We start from the raw sequence: 16101 nt of genomic DNA on the forward strand, positions 1-16101 counted from the left end.
AACTCTAAGTCTTGAAAATAAACCTTATCAGGAAAAAATAGGCTAAATAAATACTGCTGATGTTGACAAAACTTCCCCTGTAGTTGCAAGCATACCAAGAGGAGCTCTGCCTATAGTTTTCCTAAAACCTAGACTATTTTTCACCTGATACAGTACTGAAAGCAACTTACTTCAGCAGTTGGAAGTGGCCAACAGCATACACCACCCATGTTTCATGGGAGTTAGTTAGGAGTGGAAGGTAATCAGAAGTATTGCGGCTCTGTCACTTCTTCCTGTGAAACCAGATGACCATCAACAATTTCGGCAAGGATCTGCTAATGCTAATACCTAGCAAATTTTCCTCAGGGTTATCTGCATTATAATTGAAAAGGCTTGTTTGTATCTGGTGCTATTTGGCTGGATTTGCAGCCAGAGAATGTTTTTTCCCAGTTTTAGTGCTTTCATTACTTTTTCCGAGGTGGAATTAATTTATCTGAAACATTTAGATATGGAGTAAACTCTCTGTGGAGATCATAGTACGTCAGACACGTTAGCTGCAGTGCATGTGCAGTACTGAAGTCTGGAGCTTTTTGAACTCTGCTGTTTAAGCCAACTCAGCTGTTTTGCCTCAAATGGATCAAGAAATACTCGTTTGCTTCAGACAACAGAGCTGCAGGTTTAAAACTCCTGGGAGCAAGTGGGGAGAAGATAACAGTTTTGCCAGCTAAAGATGTCACTACTTGTAGAATCCAGTGCTTGGCCCACAATCTGCGATCTTAGGTCAAATGTGTCATGTGCCTGAACTGTCCTGTGTTTACCTGCACAGCTGTTGCCATCTTTGCTTAACCTTCAGAAAAAGAGGAAAAAGACTAGATTACATTACTTGTCTTTTTTCTTGCAGGGAGCCAACAGAATGCGAGGCCGCCTGGGAAGCATGGACAGCTTTGAGCGCTGCAACAGCCTTGCTTCTGACAAAGTACGTAAGGAGCTTAGTTAAAATTGGCATGTCTTCACGCATGGGTGTTAATGAAACATAAATATGGCACTCTGCTTCAATTTGAAGGAAGTAGCACAAAGCACATCAATTTACAAAACTCAAATAAGAGTTTCCACTGGGAGGTGGAGGGTATAAGAAAGCTGGCATATATGTTGACTTGAAGCTTCAGCTTTAATCTGTTGTTGGATTGCCAGTCCTTTTTTTCTGTACTTCCCTTGTTTTTACAAAAAGCAGGGAATTTCTGGTCAGCTTCTGCCTTGTTTTGCTGAAGTAATTAAAAAAAAGGTCATATCTCAACGAGAGGAAATGCTCTGAAGGTGAAGAATCCTTTCTGTAAGTAATAGTTGCTTTAGGGAAGTAAGAATTTTTGACCTAAACCCAGCTGTTGGGGATGCTGTATGGGGGCGAGCGGGCGGAACTCTGTTCACTTTCTTTTTATTTCCTGTTTTTAATGTTTTACCTCATGTGGGGATTGGTTGCTAGTTTTCCCAAGAGGTGAAGATTCTGTTATGGTTTTCCTGCTACAGTTACTCATAAACTGGCTGTGTAATAACAGTCTCTCTTCCAGGATATCGCTATGACGGTACCGGAAGTATGCTCACGATATGTCGAGGAAACTAGCTAAAAGCAGTTTCCCTAGTCTTTTCAATTCCTGTATTTTCCCGAAAGAGCCAGAAGTCCGGTAGCTGGAATGCCAGTCCCTGTGAGAGGATGCCTAGAGTAATTAGTATATTGTTTGCGTTGTATATATATTTTTATTCCTCCCTCCTCTTTTTTTTTCTTTTTTTGTTTTTTTTTTTAAAGAAGGACGCTGCTCGTTCAGAGTAAATTATCAAAGGATGTCTGGTTTTGGTGATAATTAGCATACAATAGGCCATGACCAAGAAGGGGGAGAGGCTTTGGTGCCCCGATGCGGCGCACAACCCGTGGGGTTAGGCGAGAGCTTTCGCAGGGCACAGGGCGGCAGGCCTCACTGCGCCGGCACTTCCTTTCAGGACTTTTCACCGGGCGATTCCCCACCAGCTACTCCTCCGGCGTCCCCCGTGTCCTCGGCCTGGCAGCCTTTTCCCGAGGAAGACTCTGACTCCCCCCAGTTCAGGAGGCGCGCGCACACCTTCAGCCACCCCCCCTCCAGCGCCAGGCGGAGGATAACCTTCCAGAACGGGAGATCCCAGAGCGTCCGGTCCCCACTGCTGCGGCAGAGCTGCGTCGAGGCGACAAGGTGAGCCGGGGCACGCCATGCCATGCGCCTGCTGTCTCCTGCAATTTCAGTACATGAGCTTCACCCATGTTCCCTCTTACAGAAGCTGTTTCTGCACCACTCGGGGTTTTATTTATTTATTTATTTTCAGTCTGTCTTCTCTGCCTCCAAGTAGTTTGGTGCTTTGCAGTAACTCGTTAATCCCTGAATTAGTGATTCAGGGGAAGCAACAATCCAACGAATTGATCGTTGGGCTGGATGCCGGTGCCGATCTATTTATTTACTTATTTATTTGTCACCTCTGAGCTGAGCCTTTTTGACAGTGTTGATAGTCAGGCCCTTTGGAGAAGAGGTCCTCACTGCTTTTAATTGCCGAGACGGTAGTGTGACGATTTTATGCCAGGATTAAAAAGGTACCGACAGCTTCAAGTGTCTGTCGCTGTGTTAGCCAAAGCTCCTAGAGAGTATGTCCAGAATTAAAATCGATGAGAAGTCTTACAAAAGGACTGAAGGTTTAAACATCTCCACTGAACTGTTAGGCATGCGATTTCCCTGTTTGCCGTTCTCCAGAGCTTCCCTCTGTAACTTCTTTCCCCTTCCTTTTTGGAGACTCTCCAGTTATTAACATGTGGAGTACCGTTCCTTCAGGAGTTCCTTCACTCAGTCAGAAGAGGTCCCCACAGTTCCTTGTGAGCCTCTTTCATTGTACTTTCTTTCTCTGCCTCCATCCTGGCTATCTGCAGTAAGTGACCACGCAAACTCCAAAACCTTTACAAGATTCAGGCCCAGATGAGCTGATTTTTTTTATTTTTTTCTTTTTTCTGTTGGAGGAGCACTTTCTCCAAACGGCTTGTCTATTTCAGTGCTTGGCTGCAATTATGCTTTTTCTGGGCTCTTTCTAAAAATAGCTTTAAATAATAATTTCTCACCCGTTTGATGTCTAGATTAAAATATCAGTGTGAGTGCAGCACCACCTTGTAGAGAAAGGCAAAAAAGTTTATTCTGTTTAAGAGAATGGAAGGGGTGAAGGGTAAGAAACTAGCCTTGAAGTAGCTTTGTTACATTGTGTTTCTGAAGAGATGAATAATGTGGTTTTTACTGAGATAAACTTTGGTTATGTTTTTTTCCCCCGCTGACCATGTTCTATGCAAACAGGAAACCCTGACAGTTCAAACTGAAGGACTTGCTGACTTCACTTCTTTGTAATAATTTTTAAGAAGTTGCTGATTAAGTGGCATCATCATCAGATTTTCAATCAAAACAGTTTGTAACAACTTGGTTCTAGACTGGGATTTTTCCTTCTCTCCTTTTGAGGATTAGTAAAAAAGTAAAAGAAACTGAATTAATTTTTATGTCCCCCCCAACACTTGTTGCTATTATTAAGTAATGTTTAACTGTGTAGGACTATCTGTCTTGATTTAACCACTTCAAAACAATGGATCCAAAAAATATTGCATTTAAATAATCTCTTCTTTGTAATGTGTTCTAGCAATACACATTATTTACAAACTACAGAAAACTGAAGGGAAGAAACAAGGTGGTTCTTGTTATTGGAAGCAAGTTTTTAGGCTATGTTCTGAATGTTTCAGAGATTCTGATTTTGCTTTGAGAATAAATAAAGCTAAAGAAATAAGGTGATCTACCTGTTCTGCAATGGCATTGAAATCTTTCTTAAAAGAAATCAGCTGTAAGAGGAAAATCAATATCATTAGGGGAACTGCCCAGTAGTGCATTGGTACATTTTATCTTCTGGGAAACAAAGTTATCGTAAGCCAAGATGAAGTACTTGGCCACTACCTTTAATCTAGATGTTTTGTCGTATCCGAATCCATGCTGACCCATCTGCTATGTTCTCTTGTTGCCCGCACAGTCCTATTGTCGGGGTTCGGCGTGCTCTCAATGAGAGTGAATCTGCATCATCTGGTCTCCCCTCCTCTGTCTCTGCCCCTTCTTTCCTGAAAAGCTTTTACCAGGGCTCAGGAAGGTTGCTCCAGCCCTCAGAAAGTGACCTCTCCAAGAGGTGAGAGCGTTCTCCTGCCTAGTTCTTCAGTGCCACCAGCTTAATATCAGGATTCCCAGTGCAATGCAGCGCATAGGATCACTCCCACTCTGCCTTGTGCTCCTGCTTTTCTAACAGACTTCCTAAGTACTTGATGCAAATGGGCGAACAGGCTTTTGGCCAAAAAAGCCTGTTAAAAACAGAGAGTTGTCTGCTGACATCTGGTAGCTGTGACCTATTTTTGCTGCAGTGTTGCAAATCTGCTGCATTGGTTTGTCACTTGAAATGCAATGGTTTTTAGGAGTGTCACACCAATTTAATGCTTTCTCTGTTGAATGCAAACCAGCATGTTTTGCTGCGATCACTGGCATGTGAAAATAAGAGCAACGTGAAGAGTGTACAGTACTAACATGGGATGTCTGTGCATGAGGAAGGGAAAATGCCAGGTTAGCTGGGTGGTACCAGCTGTGAGATGTTTAGAGAGAATTAGCAAATAATTTCCAATTGAAGAGGAGTGGGGAAGCAGCGAAGAGACAAGAAGAGCTTTCTGACATCAGTGTGAAAGACTGAGTATCTGAATGGAAGTCACACTTCTTTTTACTATAAGAATAGGCTCCCCTTCAGGAGAGTGCTTGAGGAAACTGCGTATGGGTTGTTTCTGAAGTAGGCCTGTAGTGAGTAAGGTGGAGCCATAGTTTTGAGCATAATGGGTTTTTGTCAGTTGCTGGCCTTTTCATTTCTCTTCTGTCAATGACAACTTTTTCCTTTGTCAGTCTGTCCTTGTTCACTGAACTGTACTTGTGATTCTGGTACTCTTCATCTCTGAGTGTGGCTCTCCCCTAATCGTTCCCAAGAGAAACCTGTGGAGTTGTAGAAGGTGCTTTTGTGACTGTTTCTCCCTGGAAAAATAACAGTAGATTGCATTGTTAACAAAACCAAGTGTTGATGAGATCTGAATTCTGGGTGTGTGAGGACTCTAATACGTGGGGATTTCAGTTGTATGAGATGGGTGTGGAAGTTTTTAGGGGTGCCTAAAGACATTTTTCACCTCTTGGAATGCAGTTTCATTAAACACAGATTAGTTTGTCATCTCCGTTTAGGGTAGACTGTAAGATATTATGTAAATATACAAACTAATGTGAGGGGCAATTGACCTAAAGGTGGCTTTAAGGTTCAATTTGGGTTAGTCATCTCTAGTAATATATAGCTTAGAATACAAAGTCTGTATCATCTTAAGCACACTGTATCCTGCCTTGATTTCACTGACATTTAAAGTGTCTCTGGCCTCTAATCTGTAATTGTTGTACAGCATGCAGCCAAAAACTGTAATATAGACACAATTACAAAATACCTAGAGTGAAATTTCTACAGTTTAGGTCCTTCCAGCAGAACAAACTTGTGTGTAAGTGGAATAAGGTGAGATGTCGTTACAGGAAGGTGACTGCATAGCCTTAGTGGCAGGACCCCTGCTTTAATATTGCCTGTTCTAAACCTTGTGTCCAGTAATAGTTACTATATAAGTGAATTGGATGCCTAGATTTTCCATTCCCTAGTACACTGCAGTACCACTAGACTACATAGCAGTTGAATTATGAAAGTTGAAATTAAATTAATGAGTGCACACCGGGGTGTGCAGAGAAATGGCAAAAAAATAACCTGTCTCTTACAGACTATGTCTTATTTGTGTTCTAGTCCAATTTTTTTTTCTGTGTTCCCTCCAGTTAGCAGACTTGGTCCAAGCTGAACCAATGCCCCGATCGGTTTGTACAGGCAGCTGGATCTCATTAAACCTAGCTTTCTGGATTTGAGGAATGTAGGTATTGAGTATTGTACTAAAACTGTACTTTAATGCCAGCTAATTCCAAGCTGAAATTTCTGAGATATTACTCTTTCTGAATTGGTTATGCGCACTAGTCGAGATACCGCGTTTCATTATAATGGTGGTTTGAACTGTAAGGTAGGGAGATCTTCAAATTTGGAATAATTCCCAGAAGACCACCCTGTTTCTACTTAGGTTTTATAGTATACAGGTTTCTGATACCATTTAATCTTCAATTTGTGAGAAAACTCCTGTGAAAATGGGATCTCATTAGGTATAGATCTTGCTGGGAGCAACTAGGCCTGAGCTGTCATGGGAAGGAAATTGCAGTAGCTAGAGTAAAGTGTTGGCATCTAGTTGGGTTCATGAAGTGATACAACAAATATAGTCAGAAAGAAGTGCCAAATGAATAATGCTGATGTGATAGAGTAACTGAGGTAATCCAGCTGTCACTTGAACTGGCTAATGGAGAATGAAATATATTGTCCAGCTGATGGTGGCTGAACCTCTTTAAACTTTCCCTGATTTAGCTTGCAAATGTGAGTTGTGCCATCAGGTTTATGAATGAGAGGAAGTTCAAATTTTTTACAGTGTGGTTTTTCTTGTGGGTTGGTTTGTTGGTTTGTGTTTGTTTGTTTGCTTTTGGGTGTTCCCCCCCCACCGGCTGTTTTTCAGAGAAGACCATCTTCTATCCCCACAGGCTCAATGCAAGGTATTGTTAGCATTCTCGTGTGAGTGTATGTAAAGTTGAAATTGAGCGTAGTGTGGCAGTCCTTTACAATCTGAAGACTATAGCTGTTTAAGTGTTAAGAACCCTAATTAAACCTTCAGTGCATTTTCCTCTCTAAGAATAATCATGGTTACTGTGTATTCATGAAGTGTATCCTAGCCACATTGTACTTAAGAAAAATTCTTTATCATCTGACTTTCCGTATCATGTAACTTTGAGATTACACATGATGCAGCAGGTAGCTTTTCTTGGTGTTCTGGTGAACTCTGATGTGCAGGAACGGAGCCAGTTTCAGTCAGAATTAATTTTAGAAAGATGTTTGCTTTGTAGCAGTCAGATGGGCCTATGCAAATGACACCAAGCCAGAGTCAGCTGGGGACCTGGGTGTTAAAAAGCAGTTCTGCTTATTATATATGTGTCTTTATGTAATAACCACTGTATAGAAGATGATTCTGATCCATGTTTACATCACATTCAGCATATGGTCACAAACTCAAACTGATACGAGGATGTTGGAGATACAGGGTACAGTGGCTCTCACCTATTGTAGTCATCTCATCTAATCAATGGAGGGAAGTTGGTGTTTTGGCAGCACAGTTGCTCTCATCCTAATGTGATTGTCTTTAATATTCTGACATTTACAGAGCTGATCCTGCCTATTTATCAACCTTCCTTCCTGAACACTAATATAGCCAGTTGTGCCTGTCACTGGGAACATCTTCATTTAGAAAACATGAATCATGCCCTAAAAGTGTCTTGACCTTCATTTAAAAAGGAAGCCTCAGTTGACTTGCTAGGATTTAAATGGTTGTGTTGGAGAAAACTAAAGCCAGGAGAAAAAAAATTATTCTCCAGATTAGTTCACTATGGTGAAAGACATCTTTTTTTCTAATGTTTGTGGGGAGGCTGAGCTTTTTGGGTTTAATTCTAATGATCACTACTGTGATGCTTTATGTGGAAGAGACAAAACACCAATATGTTTTTTGCTTTAAAGAATTAGCAGTATAGTAAAGTTGGGCATCAACACAGTATTAATAGGTGCCTTCAGAATGTTTTTACTGCATTGTTGATTTGTTTGTCTAGAGAGAAGTCTAGGGTAGAAATTGCCCACATAATCTTGACTTTTGACAAGTGTGTGAACATAAGGAGTAAAAAAGAAAAAAAAATCTTGCCAATATAGAGGTAAACAGGAATTTGAGAGCATAATCTGTTTTTAGACTTTCATTTCTGTGACTTCTGGAATTTCTGGCTTTTATTCAACAGCTACTCCTGAAAGCTAGACTATTGGAAGAATCCATTTTGGTTTTTTAAAATAAAAATAAGAGCAACACTTTTAAAAATGGGAGGACCTTCAGCATAGGTTTGACTAGCCTGCACTGTCTCTGTTTATTGCGTTGTTATGCAAGGATAATTTAAGCTGATTTATCACTGCTTGAATTCGAACAGATTGCTTTTTTAAAATAGCTTCATTTCTCATGAAGAAAGTAAAATACTTGAGAATGTTCTTTAAAAAAATATAGCAGAAAGTAATTATTCAGAATAGAAATATATGACAGGACTGAGAACCAATAGAGAGATGTAAACTGATCAGAAGTAGTTTTTCTTCCTCCCAGAGGGGAGGAATACTTCATGTATTAGGCTTACATATAGGCTTCTGCCAGCTTAAATCCTGGGAGTTGACATATTAGCTTTCTGTACTTGATCCTGGGGGATTTTGTACCATCTCAGCCTCCAAATTTCAAAGTAGGTCAAGTTGATTCAACTGCTACTTAGACCAATCAAGAGAAGAAGTTGAAATGAAAGTGAACTGGGGAAAAATGCAAACCTTGGCATGAGCAGCAACAGTATTTATTCTCAAGTCAGTTGGCTTGCATGGACTTAAATGCAAAATAATTCAGATAAGTATTGTGTAAAAAGATCGCAAGAAATGGGATAGCTTTGTGGTTTTTTTGTGGTTTTTTGAATATCAGTCTCTGGGAGCATTTTAAAGAACAGTTTGGGGAAGAGATTTAGGTAATTGAAACCAAGCAATAAGCATGTTTGTAATTTGAATAAGTTTTTTAGGTTTCTTCTTTTTTTTTTTTTTTTTTTTTTTTTTAATTTTTACAGTAAACTAGCTGTCTCATCTTCATACTGTTCATTATCTGATAGAATAGTGAATGGGATAATGCTTTGGTGAAACTGAGTTGCAGTTACCTGAGATAAAAAGCTTAGATGATCGGTACCCTGTACTCTTGAGTACTTGGGTTATTGCTTGTAACAGATTAAGGATGAAAGTACAGACTGAAATAGCTGAGGCATTATATTGAATTTATAGCTTTTCACTTTTTATTGTACACAAGCTGATGAATGCATTTTGGTTTCATGTTGTGTCAGGAGCATAGGCTAAGTAGCGTTACGGAGAACCATTATTCTTCAAACCAAACTGTGATTTATTTGTCTTAAATATAGAGTGTTACATTGTTACCATTTTCCAGACCTGCATGGAAGGTATGTTAAGTGATTAAAACAGGAACAGTAAATAAAATAAATTGGAAATACTCCATTTTGTGGAATTTCTCTGTTGAACTCTTTGGCTTTGCCCTTTTATATGTCTGTTTCACCAAGCTGAAATATTCTGACATAGAAGCTGTACCATAATCTAGTTGTCATTTTTTTAAAATAAATAAAAAAAAAAAATAAATTCTTGCGATCGTGTCCTAGTTTGCAGTTCAGTTCTTAAATATCTCTTCTGTAGTTCAGTAAGATTTTATATACTGCTATCTTGTAATTTGTAGCACATTGGCTCTGGTGCATTTAATTTTGCTCAATTGTTGGTAGGTTGCAGCAGGACAGGAACTTGTAGAAAGTAGTTGGTTTTTTTCCATCTTGGAGGCTATGTCACTGTATAACCCAAGAAATAGCCATCCTCTGCCTTGCCCCAGTGTCTAGGCTCTATGATCTATAAAGCAGTTATAAATTTCTTGAATTTGAGGTAGCAACTTCTTTCTTAATGTGGAAAACATAATTAAAAACTGTAATTAATGATTGGACTATTTCTGCTAGTTGACCTTCCAATATGTTTCCCATGTAGATGTTGAAACCTGTGCATTGTCAGAACAAGGTCTTTTCTTAAGAATTTTAAAGAATTTTTCCCTCTGAGTGTTTGAGGTTCAGTATTAGTGTCCTGACAGGAAAGTTGTGAAAGTCTTTGTTTCCCTGGGTTGGGACGTGGTGAAAACTCTGCTCTGCTTTTCAGTGGCAATGACTGAAACAAAGCTGCTGTTGTTGCTTTGGAGTTGCTTCTGCTCTTATTCTCTCTGCTCACATTTAATAAACCTCTCAATTTTTCAGGGAACTGATAGCTGATGGTCAGATACACTTTTTTCTTTTTCTTTACTCCTGCCTGTTTAGAGGAACTGTACGAGGTGCTGCTGGCCTGTCTGAGCAGAGCACCTACCTGCCTATTAAAATCCACAGCTACCTTAAAACCTTAAGTAATCTTGCAAATATGACCAAGAGCGAAGTCAGACAGTTAAGTTTAGGTATGACAGTTGGTAAAGTCTAGAGAAGAAGTATTGTGCAACTCCTGATTCAAGGTGGGAAATATGTGATTAACTCATCTGTTTTCTGCACCAACCTTCTGAACCTTTTCATCACAGGATATGAGACACTACCATTTTACTCTGACTTCTTCCTGCTTTTACTCTGTAGAGTACTGTTTCACACCTTCAGATCTGATGTTAAGCTAGGACTTGTCTGTCTGCCTTGAGATGAGGAAACTTTCTTTGCTCCCTTTCTAGCCTCCCTTTCCTAAATCTTGGTGTTTTCACAGGTGCCCTTGCCTTCCACTGAATATGGCAAGATGTGTGCATGAGACTTTCAAAAGTTTTCTTCTTCATTAATCAGGCAGCTCTTTGAAAGAGGAGGTGATTGATGTTAGTGGCTTAAAATGCCAGGGGAATTTTGGAAGGGAGGGTTTAACCACAGCAATACAGGTCCTCAGAACTGTATGATTTGCACACTTCACGAGGTAGCACATGTGACTAATCCATCCCACTGTAAACTGCGACTCAAATGACACTAACAGCTTTGTTTCATACCCTGAAATAACCACCCTCTTATTCTGACTTTCCTGTAAACTTCACTACTGTAAATTGAACACTTTTCCTAGGACTGCATGTTTAGGGGCACGGCAGCTGAATGTAGATTTTTGTATGTAGCAGTAGCAAGGAAGCTTTCATTCCCTTGGTATGTAGCTTCTATTTAGTAAGCCCTGGAATGACTCAGTTTTTGTATTCTAACATGTGATATGTAAGACTTGAAATAGTGAGAAGTAGTTTCGTCACTGTTATTTATAGAAACATGAGTTATAATGATTAATATATCCAAACTCAATACCTTATTTCTGAGAGTTATTAAACTGAAATACCTCTGCAAAACAGCACCTCTATATTCAAAATTAGTTTTGTAGTCTATGCCTAGCTAGCACTAGGTGGTTACCCCATCACCAAAGACTGTGTAAGAGTTAGCCAAATAAGATTGTCACAGGTTTTTTTTGTTGCTGTTTTGGTTAGTGCAACATGGGGCTCTACTGAGGATGTGTAGGGAACTGAGGCACTGTAGAAACTAAATAGGCAGCAGAGAATAATTCGGTCTGTGTTATCCAGGGCTCCCAGCCCATAGTGCTGTTCTTAGAGGGGAGCAGGGATGGTGCCTAATGCTGGGTACGTGAACTTGAAGACACAATTATTTCTCTGCCAGGATGTGGAAGCAGGATCTGATGCCTGTGTATGACAGTGAGTCTAGTTTGCTCACTGAGGCTTACAGATGTCAGGGAGCTGTTGTAGATCGTTAGTATAGGCACAGCTTTGGTCACCAAAAAGGCCAATTCTAGCTTGGTGGATTGTCATTCAACACAGAGCGTTTGATATGAAAAGTGCTGATTGAGATGTGTAGCTGGTAGACTGGTGTAGCTGAAACTTCCTAGTCTGCCCCCCTTGCAGATGTCTCCTTTTGTGCCAACTAAATGTGGGGAGACAGACCGCAGCTGGCCAATTGCGATCATCTGCGAGTGACTTACCACTAAAAACGTAGTGAACACTTAACCTGCTGGGCTTTCCTTTCATCTAACTCTTTTTAGGGACTTTGCACTATAGCATGGAAATTCTTCACAGGACGAAGGTTTGAGTGTAGCTACTGCTGTGTTGATATAGCAGTTTTCCCTGTGCTGAAGACGAAGCTGCAGACACAGCTCCCCATATTTGATGCTGTCTTCCCAAGAAGCCTGTAGTTGTGTGTCACGCTGTTGATGTTGCATGGAAGCATTTGTGGCAGATAATCAATGTACCAATTCCTGTACAAGGTCTATGCACCTACTTTACTACCACAAATGCAAAATGCTGAAATATTTCTGAAAGTGGCTCAAGTACTTATGAAAGCTAAATGCCCTTTCCTCTGGCAGTAGTCGGTAGAGAGGTGTGCTTGGTGTCCTCTTAAAATGACCTCCCAGCAAAGCTTCCCTGTATCTTCTCCTTGCCTCTTCCAGCAACATCAGCTACTATTAAAATTACTGTGTAAATATATTTCTATATGGCAAGTAGGGAGATCAGCTCCTTTTAGGTCATTGTGGTAGGAACTGAACCTGCCTTCTGTTTGCAAAAGCTCTGTCCAGCTGGAGATGCTGATGAAACATGAGGACGTCTGGCCCCGTTTGTGCAAGTGAAGTGTCCACTTCTTGAAGCATAGGAAAGTGGCTGCATGAGAAGGCCAGAACATTGCCTCCAATGAAATAATCACCTGTGAGCTCATCATGCCATTTAAAATGGCACTAAATGGAGTGTTGTGCTCTGCTAAAGCAACATCTGTGCTTTTAGGGGTATTAGATCAATTTACCCCTGTAAGACTAATGTGTGGCAAACAAAACCCATTGCTATCTATTTTAGAGGCTAAACATTACCATGTTTACCTCTTAGCTTTACCTCTTGCATTACCTCTTAGCTTTTCAGAAAGTTTTTAGCTTTTATTCTGAGCTTCCACCTGAGCACTGTACGAATGCTGTGAATTCTTCCTGGTGGAATATGGTGCAAACTTCACAGCACTGCGTCAAAAGAAAACGATTGGGCACTTGTGTATTCAAGGTGAAGCTCTCACACAGCACGCTTTTTCTTCTAAAGCTTCCCAGCAAATGCTCCTGCAGGTTTGGTTGTACGTTAGGCAGACTTAATAAAGTTTTTTTAATTTATTTTTATTTCCCCTGAAAAGATGACTGACTTTGATCACCCCATCTGCTTTTTCTTTTCTTCAGTGATGGGGAGGGAAAGAAAAGAACATCAACTGTCTGCAGCAGTGAATCTCTAAATGCTGTGGGGGCCACGCTCACACCTCGCCGCATCTCCTGGCGGCGGAGAATATTCCTGCAGGTAGCTTCACCTATGAATAAATCTCCTTCCAAGATGCAGCATCCAGGTCTGTGTGTGCTTTTAAAGACAATAAACAAGCAGTTGTTACTGAATGGTTATTACTATAGTGAACTGCAACATATGAAAATATGAAAGGGAGAAGGGAGTCAGCTTGATACAATATTCTTGCTAGAACCTTGCTAGAGGTCACTTGTGCTCAGTTGGCTTTAAGTCTCTGTTGCTTTGAACAGAGGATTCTGTCATCAAAATCAAATGAATCGCAATCTGCCACGGCTGCAATGGTAGCAAGGAAATGAAGAACTGCCTCTTGCTGACAAAGATATCCTTTTTAACAGTTAGCAAATTTTTACTCTAGCCTGCTTATGTAATAGCAATGTTTGCAGAAAATGGTAAATTTTCTGCCTTGTCCTTGGACTGCATATAGCACCTGTTGAAGTGTGTTAATAATTCTTATAGCTTTAGGTCATTTAAGGTAGAAACCTCTGAAATATCTGAAATCCTGCTATGTTGATAAAGTCACGTTGGCAGAATTGACATCCGTGGGTAAATGACAAACTCTACTTAGTGACCATCAAGTGCTATAGCACTGCCTGTAGTGCAGCTTAGCAGATGGAGAAAGTTTCTTTTAGTATAGAGCCTGAGGGAAATCACAGCAGTAAACAAGCTCAGCTGTAAAGGCGACTTTAGGGATAAATGTCCCTTTGTAACTCTAGAAGGAGCTAGCAGGGCAAAGGGTTGAAGTACTGGGTGACCTTTTATATAGCTTTATTTTGTTTAAATATAACTTTAATTTAAATTAAACACTTCATTTAAAAATAATTATTTACTGTTGAACTGCATTTTCTCTATCTTCGGAATCAGCACCTTGCTGCTGAATGTGGAAGACAACTATTTTTGTTCTGCTGTGACTTAGATTTTTGTGATATGTCAAACAATCCAAGTTTCCTGTAATAGCTCTCTGATTCTTTGCAGATGGTCATGATGGAAGTGAATTGTTACCATTATCCCCTCTTGCTCCACCCCTGGAGGAGGACCCTCTTGTTCTAGCATTGCAAAATGAGGATGGTCCAGATAAAACTGGAGAGAGGAAAAACTCAGAAGAACTACAAAGTCTGTGGAGAAAAGCCATCCATCAACAAATTCTGTTACTTCGAATGGAAAAAGAAAACCAGAAGCTGGAAGGTTAGCTATTTAGAAAATAACCCTAAAAACTATAACAAATTCTGCTGCCTGAAGCTGAAAATTGTACTGATGTTGGGCATCTCAGAGATGTGCTTCTGTAACTTTGCGTAACAGCGCTAGGAAAAAATGTGTTCGCCCAGTCCTATCTCACAGTCTTTCAGGTTCTCTGTCTACTTACCAACACTTTAACTAAGGTGACTCATTACAAAGAAAGTGATAACTTCCTTTTTTAGTGCATGTTAGACAAAGGTTGCTACAGTCTGTGTTCTAGCTGACTAAGTCTAGGAATTCTAATGTGGAGTCAGGAGGTGATGCCGTGTGAACACTTAGGTATGGTAAACCTTACCCTCTGTATCTCATTTCAGTCCTTCGTAGTGCATGGCATTTCTGTCCAGGCTTTCTGTCCTTCATCAACCACATCACAGTGGCAATTTATAAATATTTGAATCCAAATATGATTTTTGAGCAACTGGCTCTTGAGGATGTCATTAATTTCTTTTTTTTGGAAGATAAGCACTGTACACTGAAAATTGAGAGTTGTTACTGAGGGATCTGAAGTTGGCCATGCCGACTTGTCAGCTGCCAGAGCTTCTGGCTAAGATACTTTATTATGACTGGTGAGGACTTACACAAATGAAAGCTAGGATGCAATGTCTATCCTAGCATATAGAAGTTCTTCAGTATAACAGACTAATAGTTTTTGGGCAAGTTGAAAATGTCAAATGTCCTCTCTGCAATTGCTGCCCTCATCTTCTGTGTGGTGTATAACCTCATTATATGGTAGTCTGATTCTTCAAACAAAACACAATGATCTTGTTAAGGTCAGTTAACTCTTTTTCCTTCTTTAATGGTGCTTACTGAGAAGGCAGGGAGAGGAAAATAAAACAGCAGGATAGAAATCTTTCCATGTCCCTACAAGTATGCATCCTTGAATATATTTCCTACACATGTAGGGTATTTCTCTGCACTCTCTCTATAGGTTGTCTCCCTGTTGACACACACTTCTGTGGAAACCCCTAGATTCATAGGGAACATCTACAGAGAAGTCTGTTTTAACTTCAGCCAAAATCTTCATTTATTGTTTTAGCAAACGGTTAGTCTACTGTTGTGGGGTGGTGAAGCTGGACGTCTGCTGCAGTAACTAATTTCATGTTATTCCCTCTGGTAGTATGAGCTGCTGAGGGACAAACTCTTTTCTGTACCCACCCTGTGTGGCTGGAGGTACTGAAAACTGTTAAATCAGTCCAGTTCCTTAAGACTCAGTTATAAGTTATTTCCATTTTGTAACAGATATGCAGAAAATAAATTCTGCCTGCCTGATTATTTGTGGTGAAAACAGGAGTGTCGGCAGTGGAGACTCCAAACTGGCACTCATCTGCAGCCCACATCTTGGTTTGTGCTCCAAGGAGCATGTCTCCATTCCTGTGTGCAGGTTCCTAAGTACTGCTAGTGAAACTGGTGCTCTAGCTAGTTAGAATTCATCACCTTATTTTCAAAGGGTAAAAAGTGAACTGTCTTAACACCTATCTCTAGGCTTCCTGTGGGCTGCTGTAACATGGGCCATTTTACAGACATGACGTGCAGAACTGATACATTCCAAACAAGTGCTGGTGCGGGCAGTGGTTGGCATCCTAGCCTACAATTAAATGTAGATCTCAGGAATGGGAAATGTAATAACTGAAATGCAGCCATTTCTCTACTTGAAGCCAGGTTCCTAGCTGTGAATTTATTCAGCTGTATATGACTGGTTTAAGACAGGAATTGCTGTGGAATTGTTTTTAGTGGTTTTCTGT

The 16101-nt window shown here is 40.3% G+C and overlaps 1 protein-coding gene across 3 annotated transcripts in view; it reads left to right on the top strand.

The window, feature by feature from the left end:
* Positions 1-16101, top strand: part of TBC1D4 (TBC1 domain family member 4) — a 121030-nt gene that overhangs the window by 86703 nt on the left and 18226 nt on the right. For 2 of the 3 annotated variants that reach the window (XM_054843948.1, XM_054843967.1), the window contains exons 9-13: positions 881-955; positions 1972-2198; positions 4048-4197; positions 13012-13172; positions 14099-14308. In XM_054843948.1, coding sequence (XP_054699923.1) covers positions 881-955; positions 1972-2198; positions 4048-4197; positions 13012-13172; positions 14099-14308 — 823 coding nt within the window. The remainder of the gene's footprint in view (positions 1-880; positions 956-1971; positions 2199-4047; positions 4198-13011; positions 13173-14098; positions 14309-16101) is intronic. The other variant, XM_054843958.1, reaches the window with a different exon arrangement.

The sequence above is a fragment of the Grus americana genome, chromosome 1 (genome assembly GCF_028858705.1).
Source record: "Grus americana isolate bGruAme1 chromosome 1, bGruAme1.mat, whole genome shotgun sequence".
Classification (NCBI taxonomy): Eukaryota; Metazoa; Chordata; class Aves; order Gruiformes; family Gruidae; genus Grus; species Grus americana.